This window comes from Fistularia commersonii, chromosome 17 (assembly GCF_037954325.1).
Source record: "Fistularia commersonii isolate RoL2024-O1a breed Wild chromosome 17, RoL_Fcom_v1.0, whole genome shotgun sequence".
NCBI lineage: Eukaryota > Metazoa > Chordata > Actinopteri > Syngnathiformes > Fistulariidae > Fistularia > Fistularia commersonii.
The window spans coordinates 4,838,835-4,853,282 of record NC_141300.1 but is presented as its reverse complement, the minus strand read 5'-3'; the positions used below and the strand labels follow the sequence as shown (position 1 = coordinate 4,853,282).

The 14,448-nt window shown below is 47.9% G+C and overlaps 1 protein-coding gene across 1 annotated transcript in view; it reads left to right on the top strand.

The window, feature by feature from the left end:
- Positions 1–14,448, top strand: part of LOC147224827 (neural-cadherin) — a 104,651-nt gene that overhangs the window by 62,556 nt on the left and 27,647 nt on the right. Inside the window, exons 14-23 of the mRNA XM_086163585.1 lie at positions 3,017–3,144; positions 3,503–3,689; positions 5,219–5,362; positions 6,600–6,883; positions 7,145–8,753; positions 9,448–9,541; positions 10,104–10,288; positions 11,206–11,435; positions 11,855–12,132; positions 13,849–14,063. Coding sequence (XP_086019711.1) covers positions 3,017–3,144; positions 3,503–3,689; positions 5,219–5,362; positions 6,600–6,883; positions 7,145–8,753; positions 9,448–9,541; positions 10,104–10,288; positions 11,206–11,435; positions 11,855–12,132; positions 13,849–14,063 — 3,354 coding nt within the window. The remainder of the gene's footprint in view (positions 1–3,016; positions 3,145–3,502; positions 3,690–5,218; positions 5,363–6,599; positions 6,884–7,144; positions 8,754–9,447; positions 9,542–10,103; positions 10,289–11,205; positions 11,436–11,854; positions 12,133–13,848; positions 14,064–14,448) is intronic.

Sequence of the window (14,448 nt, the reverse complement as noted above, 5' to 3'; positions counted from 1 at the left end):
CAATTCTGGTGCTTTAATCAATTTTAATACATGTTGCTAATCAAGAGGAGAACAAGTCTTGCCTTTATTTGCATTCATAGTCCGTTTGCCTATCCTTCTGCACCTAAAACCTTGGCTACTTTCATTTATTTGTTTCATTTATCTTATTTGTTTGATTTGATTATTTATTTATAATTATTTAATATTCTCAATATTTAGATACAAGTCCCCTCAAATGCACCCCCGCAAGGTGAGGCACAGTACTGTATGCCTCATCGTTTGACTTTTCTTTGTGGTTTATTGTTTGAACAGTGAGGGTAATTCTGTCACACACTTACATGAAAAACACAGGTAATTTGACATAATCATATAAAAGATATATTCTACGATGCAAAACATTATATTGGCAACATGCTGAGAAGCAGAAACAAACATGTGCCATCCAGCCCAGTTTGTGAGGGAATGGTATTACGACCCTGTGTTTGAATGGATAATGTATGAATTCAGCAATTTTCACCTCAGAATATGTTAAAAATGATCAAAATCACACAGAAAGACACGTATAACACAAATCAGTGGAAAAATATTAATATTCTTTCACATTATCATTATTAGCTTTTTATTTTTCATGAGCTGCCTCACCTTCCTCCCCTGACTCTACATCACTTGTATACATATACATATACATAAACATATAGATATACATATACATATGCATATGCATATACATATACTGTACATATATATTGGCATTAAGCCACACTAATGTTTTGGATTTGTTCACATTCTGGCCTATAATAACTCCCAAAGAGGCTTAATGCTTTCGGCGAGGACATGTTTGTGTGCTTTACAAATTTAAAGACTGTTCTTCTTTAATTTAATAGCCAGCAGGCAGACGGTCTAATAGCTTCTGTGTATTTATATGTGTGTGTGTGTGTGTGTGTGTGTGTGTGTGTGTGTGTGTGTGTGTGTGTGTGTGTGTGTGTGTTTTGTGTGTGTGTGTGTGCGCGCGCATCCGTTTGTGTGAGTGAAATTTCAGTCGTGCTGCAAAACTTTCTGTTAATCGACATCTGAAGCCACATGCTGTGTTGCTGTGTATTTGTATTCTGGCACTGGCTCATGAGAACAGTGCCGCTCAAAGACGCCATAAAAACTGCATTTTCCTATAAAGCTTTTACTGTTAATTATTATGCTGTCTCCATAATATTTATGCTCCTGCACCTCCAAGTTTTTAAATTCACTGCAAACAATGTGCCTACACTGGAGTGGAATGTGGAGCTTTTGAGTTAGGTTAATGGACATTAGGTGTTTTCTGGCTGTAAATAAAAAGTGGGGAAAAACACCACATGGCAAAAAGATTCATCATGTTTTGCCAAGCCTAAAAAACTGTGTTTTAGGGGTGGCATTTTTCACCTTCATCATCATGAGTGTCATTTTTCTCAAGGGGCATATGCCCGGTGGGTGCACACACACACACACACAGGCAGTGTTATTGGGTTGGGCTCTCCAGCAGAACGATGGATGCGGGATCTCGGCGAGTGTTGCCATTGGCCACGGACTAATTCAATGAGACGCTTGGAGCGGCCTCGGCTAAAATCCTCCCTTGCTTGTGTGACAGGATTATATAACATCTGCATAAAGCAAGGAGCGACACCGATGGCATCGCCTTTGGTTTAGTTCAACAATACGCTGTGATGGTATAATGTCTCATTAAGTCCAATTGAGCTGCTGCCAACCTCTCGATTGGTTTCTGGCCATCTGTAATAACTTTCCTGCGCTCCATGTCATCGAGGACTTGGCCATTAACCATAAATGCACTGATTTTCTGGCCAACTCGATGTTTCTCACGTCAGCTGATCATATTTCATCCTTCATCCTCCCCATCCATCTTGTGATTACTTTCTTAAAGCCTCAGTCAATGAAAATGCTGAAAATCCAAAAATAACGACACCCCCTTCAATACGGCCGCGATATAAAAAGTTACAGCGATTACCCAAACACGCTGTCAGAAAAAGACCTTTCATCGATAGGCTTCCCTTGACAATTGTTCGAAGTACATGGTATTAATGAAAAAAACAGTGTTTATGAGCTATATCAGCAATGGGGTGATTTGCTGAAAAGATAAAGTATACCTTGCCTCGGGCAAACAGCTCAGGAAATGAAGAGTTAGATATCCGCTATAACGCACGATGCACAAATTTCCTCATTTTTCCCCACTGTGGGATGATTAATGGCATATCCCATTCCAGTCAACCTCTTGGGTTAATCTGGGAAATGCAGCACGAATTAGTGACTGCCTTTTTTTCCTTTCAGTAGGCCAGGTATAAAATACGTAGAAGTGCCTTCATTCATTCATGCACTCATGCTTCCCATGTGCCACTTACTCAGCAGTCAGGGTTCTGGGGGGTTGGACAAGGAGCCGGGTTCACGCTGGACCCATGACCAGTCAATCGCAGGGCCACATATAAATACATACAACAAATCACTCTGTTATTCGCACATCCAGGCAATTTGGGAACCGGTGACCCTACTTTATGCTTTTGGACCATGATAGGAAACCCACTCAGACTCACGGGAGAACATGTAAACTCCCTTTTCGGAATCGTGCCAGGAGCCTTCATGCTTTTAGGTGGAAAAGCTAACCACTGCGCTGCCATGCCACCCTCTTAGTGTTATTAATTTATAATATCAATATTAGCCAAAGACTGAGATTGCATTGTTGCATTTCTTACTAGCAAGCTAAGCCATAAATCGAGCCAGGGACCATACATTTTTTTCTTTATACATTTAAATTGAGTTTCACCCACCTCAATTACTTTAGATTACAATTTAGATTACAATAAAAAAAATCTATCTATTTATTTGTTTGTTTATTTATTTGATCATCAGTTCATTTATTTATCGATCGAATAAATAAATCAGAACTCTGAATAATTTTTTTAAAGTGGTTTCATTTCGCCAGAGGCAAATGTTTTGTCTGCGAATTTGAGCTTTCACCCCAACACGTCTCTTCTCTTCTCTTCTCTTCTCTTCTCAGATGTCAACGACAATGTGCCGTTTTTCACCTCTTCCATCTACGAAGCCTCTGTTACAGAGGGCGCCCTCGTCGGGACTTCGGTACTTCAAGTGTCCGCCAACGACAAAGACTTGGGTCTTAACGGAGAGGTGTGTGCCGAGTACAGATATGCTGAATTTAGACAACCCGTTGAAATTAAGAGATTCATCGAAGCCTCTATTCCCGTGGCTTCCGGCTAGCTTTCCTCCACAGACCATCGATGTCACGGCAGGAGGAGCGTTCGCAACATCAACGGGGTCTCTCCAGCGTGAAAGCCTTTGTATTTTTGGAGCTGGTGTATTGAAGCGTGTCAGCGTGGCTCGTCAGTTTGACTTGGCGGTGACAGTCGGCTCCTCTTCGGCTCACTGGGAAGAAAGATGTTTCAAAAGCTTAGATTCCTGCGGCTCAGTCAGGTTTTTGTTTGAAGGAGAGCCATCGTTTTATTTCTAATTCACCTCAACCCCACAGATCAGCTATTCCCTGCTGAGTGACAGCAGCGGAGACCACCGCCTGTTCCGGATAGACCCCGGCTCGGGGATCATCTACACGGAAGCTGTGTTCGATCGCGAGGCCAGGAGCTCGTACCTGCTGGAGGTTCAGTCGGAGGACGGCCAAGAATCAGCTCGACCCGGCAAGAACAAACAGCCCAACTCAGGTTTCAGATTCTGAATTATTTTCACAACGCGATCATTTCTATAATTCACGAGCACGGTGAGTGCTCGGCTTACTTCTCAGAGGGACTCCTGAGTGGAGGCTGCTGTTTATTAATCCCGGCTTGAATAGAGGAATGTCTTTTAGCAGCCGAGTGAATCAGCTGCCCTTTTGATGAATCACCTGGACAGACACTGTATTTCAGAATATTTGCCCTACTCAGAAGGGCACCTGACATTTTGACGTCGACATTATCAACAGTGCAATTGCATTATGTCACGTAATTATTTTTCTTCATAAATGCGTTATAAGCTTATGAAAGGAATCATGAATGTCATGAAGGGAACTAGCAGGCTACTCTCAGGTGCATTCGTTCGACCGATCTGCAAAGGTCGGGTCCCCCGATCGAAAGGCAGGCGTGCCGACGCGATACAAGACGGAGACGGAGACGTGATTCCTGTGACTTTTAACGCGGGGGACGTTGCAGTTGCCGAGCCGGCTGCCGTGAGAATAACTGCTGATCCGCTGAGAGCCCGGCAGAGAAGAAAATCAAAGTTCTCCCGGGCCCTATTGATGCCGGGGGTCAGTCGGGGCCACTCTCAGATCAAAGTTAACAGTAACTCGAATATTTCATTACGACCGAAGCGCCGAACTACGGGGGCATTTGATGACTTTCATTTACTCCCCGGGATCGATTTTTGAACGTGAATCTTTATTTTCTCATATTCCAGGCAGCTCCGTTCATGTGAGAAGTGCCGAGGGACTCCTCTGTATTCACTCTTCATTAACAGGTTGACTTTTAATTTTCGCCGCTCGATATTCAACAGCCTCAGTCATTGTTACGTGTTAAGACTGACGCAATATGACGTTTGCATGCAGAAGCGGGTCTTCGCAAATGTTTGTGAAAGCGGCATTAGGGGTAAAGGGTGATGCGGCGGTGCGGCGAAGGCCTTCTCCCCTTAGGGTTTACGCTGGTTGCTTAGCATTTAGAATCAGTCTCCGCCGCGTCTTGGGCCGCGTATCTCTCGCATCCAGATGGACTCGCCCTCTCTGCAAACATTACCTGTCGCTGGCCTCGCCACCTGGGATGCAACGGGGTAGGAGGAGTGAAAACGTACAAACGAGTCGAGGAAGGAGACACATTCTTTCACCTCCCTTTTATGTCATTGTCACCGTGGTATTGTTGTGAGCAAGAAGAAATAAACAACATAATGAGGAAGGCACAGATAAGACACAAGAACTTATCATCTTATAAATTTACAACCTGTTCGGTGGAGAGGATGTTTATTTACATTCAGCTCCTGTTGCAAACTCCTGTTGTCAACTCAGTACTCTTGACAAAAAAGGGGCAAATTAAATAATTTATGACACAAAGTATGGCAAGTGTTATATCCATGTCATCACGTTCCTCCCACTAAACAGCAATATCGAATTGTAAAATCAATACACAGATGGCAGGAGTACCAGTCACACTGTATGTGTGTGTGTGTGTTGTTGTTGTTTAACGTTTCGCCCGTTCTGTCGCTCTTGCAGACACGGCGTATGTGCGTGTTTTCGTCAGCGACGTCAACGACAACAAGCCCGTCTTTGCCCAGCGCTTGTATGAAGTCGGCGTGGATGAGGACGTGGATTTGGGCATGACCGTTGTCACCGTTAGCGCTAATGATGAAGATGAAGGTACGCCCCATGCTGCAGCGGCCCGGAACTCGGTGTCAAAGGAAATAAATAACGCCGGACCAAGAAAAGAAACTAGCAAGCATCTTGGAAACGTAACAGATTTCCATATTTGCATCACGTTGTCTTCCAGCGGATAGCTGCATCCGCAGTGATATGCAAGGAGCAGCCTGGACTGAGCTGAAACATGCTGCCGAAATCACGCCGCGAGCTAGATTTAGCAGCGTTCAGTCGAGTGCACGGTAATACGCTGAAACACATATGTTCCAAAAAGAGTGACACGCTCCCACTCAGTAGGTGGGCGAGATTTAAGCGGCAAAGCGGTTGCTCATCCTCCGTGCTGCAGTCGCCCAAGATCCTTTTATCAGACATGTTTAGGTCCGTTAATCAAGTATTTATAGCGGCGGTGGGCAGCTTAGGCTTGGTTTTTAGCACTAATGATGAAAAGCTGAGGAATTACAACAACCCCCATCGTTCCAGACGAGCCCGACTCGATCCGTCTTGTTCTAAAACTCCAGCCTGGGTTTGGCCACTGTAAGCCCGCCAAATCCCTGCAGGGAAACGGCAAGCACTTCAACAGCTAGGGTGGTGCTAATAGTGCAGATTAGTGTATTTACATGGGATTGCAACTACTTTACCCAACGGGGTGATTGAAAGCAAAGATTTTGCAGTCCATGCGATTATCTAATCTATTCTGGTATTAAACCACTAGATTGAATGGTGTCCGCAGAGACCTTGGAGATCTTTTCTTTTCCCCAGCCACCACTAGGTCTTCTCTCAAAACCATCTCCCAGGAGTCATCGCCAAGTGCATTGTTTTCACTTCTTACTTCCAGCTTTCCATTTTCCCCCAAACCCAAATTAGTACAGGATTAAAAGCTGAGAAGACAAGCGAGGAAATTTCAATTTAATTAAGTAATCAAACTTGAGGGTGGGGGAATGGGGGGCAACACATGATAAAACGCTAATGTTCAGGTCTCTTGGGGATTGAGGCGTGTAAAACGTTGTGGATACACACTTTGGTTGTTGCTAGACTGATAGCGGATTTCCTCAAAGTGAGAAAAGAGCCTTTCTTTTTTTCTTTTTTTCTTTTTTTTTTTTGTGGGAATGCTCACATTTAGGGGATCTCAACACTAACGGCAATTTGCCGCCGATACACTTCATTCTCATCCCTTTCTTATCAGACCCAGGAGTGTCATTCCACGTGTCCAATAACACACTCTCTGTGATTCCTGCGTCAGGGGCCAACGCCAAACTGCGTTACCAGATCACATCTGGCAACAAGGGAGGTGTTTTTGACATTGAGCCGGAGGTCGGGACCATCTTTATCGCGCAGCAACTGGACTATGAAGAGCAGAAAAGGTACAAGCTCCTGGTCTTGGCTTCAGACGGGAAATGGGAGGACTACGCCGCTGTGGTGGTCACGGTGGTTAATAAGAACGATGAGGCGCCCGTCTTCTCCATGAACGAGTACTACGGGTCGGTCACGGAGGAGCTCGACGGGTCTCCTGTGTTCGTGCTACAGGTGAGACTGCGCAATGGTTACGTTATGAAGTATTATGTATTATGAAGCATGCCCTCCAAATCTTCTCCGGAGCCAGAATTTTGAAACCCTTCCCTTTCGGAGGTGATCGAGAAAAAATTAATTCGAGTATCCGTAAAACGGGCTTTCGAAAAACTCTAAAATCGAAATGCAAAGGAGGTCTGTTTGGCCCCAGGGTAACGGCCGCGAAAGAGATAGGAGGAACCTACAATGTGAAGCCGATGTTTCGCTTTATCTTGGCAGGTGACAGCGACAGATCCAGACAAAGACGCAGATCAGGGCGCCATACGATATTCCATCCACGGCCAAGGGGCAGAATCGCACTTCGTGATCAATGACATCACGGGAGAGATGTATGCCCAGCGCACACTGAACCGCGAAGAGCGTGCTGTGTGGCGCTTTGTCGTCATGGCGACTGATGAGGAGGGCGAGGGACTCACGGGCTTCACCGATGTTATTATCAACGTTTGGGACATCAATGATAATGCGCCCACATTCCCGTGCGCTCCCGATAACTGCTTCAGCAGCGTGGCGGAGAACTCCCCTCCAGGAACATTCGTGGTGGAAATGACAGCGGTTGATCTGGACGACGCGGCGGTCGGCCAGAACGCCATCCTCACCTATCGGATTACAGAGAACGCACAAAACACAAACAACGAAGACCTTTTCGTGATCGACTCCAGCACCGGGACCATTTCTGTGGCGGCAGAGGGTCTGGACAGGGAGTTCGCTGACACCCACTGGCTGGTGGTGGAGGCCCGAGACGGTGGGGGAATGATGGGAACGGCCACCGCCACTGTAATCCTCACAGACGTCAATGACCACGTACCGAAGTTTCGGGAAGAGCGGTGCGGCGCCCAAGTGCCCGAGAACACCGACGTGGACGGCGTCGTGCTGGAGCTGAACGCCGTCGACCCAGATGCCGGCGCGTACGGTCAGGTGACGTTCTCTGTGGTGGCCGGGGACCCGGAGCAGCGGTTCTACATGGTGAGCCACAGGCTGGAACAGAAGGGCTCTCTGAAACTCAAGAAGAAGCTGGACTTCGAGAAGCCCGGGGAGCAGCGTTTTAATCTCACTGTCAGGGTGGAAGACTCCGAATTTTCCAGCGTCATCCACTGCCTCGTCCTGGTGGAGGACGATAACGACAACCCGCCGGTGTTCTCGCCGATTCCCCGCCTCCTCTCGCCCCTGCCCGAGGACGCGGCCGTCGGGACGTCGGTCATCCAAGTCACGGCCTCGGACTCCGACTCGGGTTTGAACGGCGATGTCATATACAGCATTCTCCCTTCCAGTGACCCGTACGGCCATTTTGCAGTCAGCCCCACCGGTGTGGTCGCCGTAGCCAAGCCGGTGGATAGGGAGACAGTGGCGGCTTATGACTTGGTTGTCATGGCGACAGACCAGGGTACACCGGCGCTGACTGGCAGCGTCACGGTCCACTTGCCACTGCTTGACATGAATGACAACAGACCAGAGTTCGAGACGGCTTACGCCCCTGTGCTGTGGGAGAACAGCCCGGCGCCTCAAGTCGTCCGGCCCAACGGGAGCTCGGCTCTGCTCCATGTCATGGACAGAGACTCCCCAGAGCACGGGCCTCCTTTCTCCATCTCCCTGCCGTCCCTCTACTCCGGTGACTTTCACCTGCAGGACCACGGGAACGGCTCTGCCACGCTCACTGCCCTACGGAGATTCGACAGGGAAAGGCAGAGAGTGTTCCTTCTACCAGTAATTATGATTGACAGCGGCAATCCGCCGCTGACTGCCACGAGCACACTCACCATCACCATTGGCGACCAGAATGATAACACCCATCAGGGGGGCGAGAAGGATGTCTATGTGCACAGCTTCAAGGGTGAGTTACTCGCTTCCCCCCCCCCTCCCCATGTTTTCATCCTCGTCCCTCGCTGCTGCTGGAGAGTTTTGCTCCAGAAGGGGGAAACGCTTGAGTAAAGACGGGAGGCGGCAGCTGGGGGGGGGAAGTTTCCCGGATCAGATCCATCCGCTCGGTATGGCCTTGAATTCGCAATTTTTGTTTTACTTTAATGCTGTTTGTTTATTCTAATATCATTGTCAAAGTTCTCTCAAGCCCATCACACAACGTTAGGTTAAGGATCACGTAGCGTGTTTTGTTGTTGTTCTTTCACATCCGGGGGAAGTTGGTTCGGGGAAGCTCATTAGAGTTTCGGGTAATTGTAGAAAAAAAAAAAGCAGTGCAGCGAACCATCCGGGCTGCCATTGTTTACCCAGCCGAAGTGCTCCGGCACTGCAGGTCGATAATAACATAATCCATACCGAGATAGCCTGGCTTCCTTAAGCTCCACACTCTCTGAAGTGGAGCAGCGAGAGCCTATTCATTCCACCAGAGGTATTCTATAGTTATGAGCATAATAAGCAAAACCGAACACCAGATAAGGATAAGGGAAGTAGGAAGAGATAAGTGTTAGCATCAGCAAATTCCATCCTGACAGAATCAATGTGTGTGTGGTGTGCGGCGTGTGTGTGCGTGTACGTGTGTGTGTGTGTATGTGTGTGTTTACCTCAAACAGGGCGGATGGCAAATGCTCCACTGGGCAGAGTGTATGCCCCAGATCCTGATGAGTGGGATAACAAGACCTACACGCTGGAGACGAGTGCAGCCAAGTAGGAGTTTTGTATTGAATACATTCAAATGTTTGCGAAAATTTTCTAATTTCCAAATTCCCTTTACCCCATTCTTCATGTATGTCATACAAATGGAGAAATGATTCTTAATGATCAAGAGTGATGGCCCTTAGTGGGAATGGTCCTGGCCTACCTTTATGACACTAATATGAAGCAGCCATCTGAGCACAGCCTGACTCCACTGGGGACTTTGTGCGGATAAGAGACAACGGCTACACAATTGTTTTATTCATATTACAAACTCTGACAGTTACCATGACAGTAATCAGGTTTTTTTTTTTTTTTTTGAGGAGCTTTTGAAGCCGAAGAATATGCTTTTTCTCTCCAACCTCCGTCTCATTGTTTTGTAAAATTCAATTTGTATGCGCTTCCTCCGGGAGTAATCCCCGGTAAGGTTGACGAGTATCTCCCTGCCATCTGTCAGGTGCGCTCCTCCCAGCCAACGCTCAGACACGAAAACAGCCACCTCTCTTTTATACCGTCTCTCGTGTTCAAGGGGAGCCTTTTTCTCTCCTCCTGAACAGATCACCTTCTTTTCCAGGTACTTCACTCTGAACAAGAGCTCCGGAGCACTGACCATCCGACAGAATACTCCAGCGGGCAGCTATTGGATGAGGGTTGGGGTGTCCGATGGAGTGTGGCCCGATGTGATATCGGGAGTCAGAGTTCATGTTCGGGATCTGGAGGAAAAGGGCATCCGGTCGTCCGCCTCGCTGCGTTTGAGCGGTAATGCTGGCAGGAACACAGACGTATCGGTTTGCATCCGCACTGTTTCTTTCTTTTATTCTCCTCACGGCTCGCAGCTCAGCCGGGGTCGATGTTAAATTCCCTTTCTCGGTCATTAAGCGAATAAATCCCCCTTTTTTTCAGATTCCCGAAAAGATCTGGGTCTTTTTTTTTTCCACCTAACGATATTATGGTTGTCGATCCGGTTTTGCGTTAAAATAACACGGTGTCGGGAAAATTTCAGTGCGTCCGTATTTAACATTCAGACACACATGGTCGCGCTGCCGCTGACGCGGCTGGGTTGGTTTGTTCGTCCGTGTTAGTATTCATTTTTCTGCCAGTCTCTCAGAGCAAATCAGAGCACAGAAAGGTCAATTCGGAAGTGTCAGGTAAAGTCCTTGACATTTAAAAAGCTATTCGGAGAATGCGGCTGAAGGCTATTATAGATGCCTCTGACTCCGAGTCATTATCATTTTTGAGATTAAAGATGACTGCTCACCTCCTCCAGGTATTATTGAAAGGTAGCACCTCAGCAGTGATTGATTTCCAGGACATTTAACTCTTATACAAGGCACTTTGACAAGCCCTCATATGTAACCCGACCCCTCCCGTCCCCCAGATGTCTTCGCAGGGGATGGGGGTATCGATGCATCTTCGCCGCATTTACGCCTGCGCTTGGAACTGTCAACTCACAATTGCCTGAGCTAAGACGTATTTCGTCGCCGGGCAAAGGTGATTTCATCGAAAAGAGCCCCATTGATAGCGCGATCGCCATCTTGGAAGTGTCAGCAAGGGAGCCGGCTTTCCCGGAATAGCAAAACCGCATCCGGCGCGACCGACATCAAAGTTGTGATTGATAAGTCACTAAGTCACTCAGTTCTTATTGCGCAAACCCCTGTGCTCTTTGCCTCCCGCAGGTGTCACGACAAGAGATTTTATCGACTCCCGCGTCAAGTCGAAGAGTGGGTTGGAAACGTTCTGGGACTTCCTGTCGGAGGCCCTGTCCGTCAGGCCGGGGAACATCAACATTTTTAGCCTTGCGGACAGAGAGGAGACTTCCATGGACATCCATTTCTTTGTCCTGTCAGACGCCGGCTACATGCGGCCTGAGAAACTGCACGCCATCCTGGCAGCGCATAAACAGAAGGTGTTCAAGCAGCTCACGTGGCAATGTTTTACATCGAGGAGCTTCAAGAAAATTGCTTTTCTTTGCCCTCTTATTACCAAAGAAATTCTGTCAGTATAATTCTAGCCCTTTCATTTTCTCTCCAATCACCTTGATGTTTCTCTCTTTCGGAGCTATTTTTGTCATTCTGCTTTTAATTTCTATTTCATTCGGTTACCTTGCTCGAATAGCCCCATAAAGTATATTGAAAGCATCAAACTGGCGGGGAAATGAAAGTCGTGTACTGGTCATTCTTTTTTTTGGAATTGCCAGGGAAATACTTTCATAGATGTTTAGTTTCTTTTTCTTTTTTTTTTAACTGCCCTTACATGACCAATATCAGACGTGGTGATAATCACCGATGGCTATAAAAAAAGAACTTTTTTTTTTCCCTCCTCCAGATGCAGTCGTTGCTGCGGGCGAACGTCAGCCAGGTGCCGGTGGACGAATGCGTGCGCGCCGACTGCAGGGCGTCGGGGGGCTGCACCACACAGCTGAGCATCGGCGACCAGCCCACCCTGCTGGACGCAGGTGCTCTATCCCTGGTCTCGGTGAAGGTGACAACCGTGGCTGTGTGCGGTTGCACTGCCAGAGAAACGACTCACCAGTCCTGCTCCGCCTACCCCGCCAACCCCTGCCTAAATGGAGGCACCTGCGTCGACACAAAAAGCGGATACAGGTGAGCGCTGCCTTTTTTTTTTTTTTTATCGGAAGGGAGGATCAGCCACCTTTAAACTGTTCCTGGTGCATTGCAGTCATTCTCTATTTGTGTGCGAGAGGATTGTTCTGGAAGTTGAACTCAGAATTACTAACAGCTCTTCTTGCGAGAAAAAAAAGAAAATCTCCTTCACCTGTAACTTGACCTGACTTGCTCAAGCTGCTCCTCCTGTGTCGTCAGCTGAATATAGAGTAGCCTGGGTTTTTTTTTTCAAAAAGGCAAGGTTCTCACCGCTGCTAAGGTAACGTCTGAGTTATTGATGACTCAATCCGGACCCGTGATTCTACTCAAGTCTATACGTCCTACCATCCTACATGCTTCCCATACAATATTTACACATATGAATTCTTACAAAATCCCGCTTGTCAATAGGAGAAGGTGAAGTGCGGGAATCTTGTGAGAGTCGGACGAAAAAACGGTGCCCGGCCGGTTTTGTGCAAACACTAATGCTCGGATTAAATAAATATAGGGCAGGGGGGATTAGAGCAACAGCGGCCACCTCCGCGCTCACAAGTTTTTTTCCAAAAATCTCATTTAATGCCACTTAAATGCACATGCAAGTGTATCTAAAGCACAGTCCGGAGAGCGGGGACACGCTGAACATTTTTTTTTTTTATCTTCCAAATTGATTGTGCATGCGGCTGCTCGGCGAGACCCCCTACCCTTCCCCGTATGTGCTCCAGTGAATGCAAGAGAAGCGGCGAGATCCACACCTTTGGTTTCTCTGATGGGGCCTTAACAGGCACCCGCAGAAAGTGGCTAATCAGATATCGTCAGTCAGCGGTGAGAAAAACATCCCCGCGTTTCTTGTTTCGGATTGGCTCATCCGAGTCGAGTTGAAAAAAGCGGCGAGTGAGCGATCGGCCGCGCCCGCCGCGCACATATGTATGCGTAAGACCTCCGCCCGAGACGTCCCCTTACCTCGGCGCAGATCAGTATTCCCGACATGTGTTGCCCCTCTGCAGAATAAACAGTGATGAGACCCTAACAGCCTCGGTACACACAGACTTCCTCCGACGCCGCGTGGAAATAGATGGCTTTGACATTATCAGCTGAGCCAGCTTGTCACACATTCCTGCAGCGGAGGGGACGGGGGGCCGAGATCCAGCGGTCCTCTCCATCACGCAGATGGTCTTTATCGGCCGGGTCTATCTCTCGCGCTTACGTTTGGTCGGATTATTAATATATACAATCACGGGTTTGGAAACAAACACGTTCGAGTTCGAGACAACTGTTAAAACGACAATCCTAAGAGGCTCGGCATAAAAGAGTGGGGGCACGATGCCAGGAAAAAGTAAGAGATATGGAATTAATTATGGTCTGACGGAGAGTTGAGCGGCGGAAGGGTTTCCGAACTGTTCACCACCAGCAGCTGGATAGATAAAGCAGAAACAGGAGGGGGGGATGTTGTGTTCGCCGCTATTTGATTTAACGTAGAGCTGAATATTCAAAGCTTTGTGGCCGATGCAGACATACTGTGCGTTCTCAGCATGGGGGCGGCGTGTCATGTTGGAGCTACATCTCATCCCACCCTGCAAGTGTGAATCAGCAGCACGCTCACGTCTGTCACAGCATTCAGATAAAAAGATTGCACGGGTAAAAATGTTGACTGTGAACAACGGTGATTGTTTCTTCCTCCCCCGCCTTGCATCCCCTTCCCTTTCCTCGGTGCCACAGGTGCCGCTGCCCCCCGCAGTTCGAGGGACCGGACTGTCAGAAGACCGGGCTGGGTTTCCTGGGCAATGGCTACGCCTGGTTTCCCCCAGTAAGGCCGTGCTTTGAAAGCCGTCTCTCGCTGGAGTTCATCACCGACCGAGAGGACGCACTGCTGCTGTACGCAGGCCCGCTGGCCACCCTGCTTCCCGGAGACACTGAGGACTTCATGGCTATCGGTAAAGGAACCGCGGCGAATGATTAGAGATGCACCAAACGGGCCTCCGGGGCCATCATTGTACTCAAGCTCTGAAGATAATTTTCGTGTTAGTCAATCAGGGAAATTTCATTTGTCGCTGCCGCGGCAGGGGGGGGGGACAGGAGTGCTCAGTCTGGTGAATTATTATTATTATTTCAGTTTGAATGGTGAATTTCCACGTCATCCCGAAGTCGTGTTTTCATTGCGCCGCTGGCATCCGCCTCAAAGCAAAGGCTCAGCCCTCCCAGCAGTCTGGCAGACAATCAATTTCCCATTTAAGAACGAGTTGGAGCCTCCTTTTGTTTGACCCTGCTCTTTTTAAAGGGTTCCCTGTTGTGTAGCCGCAAATATATTGCTTTCACAAC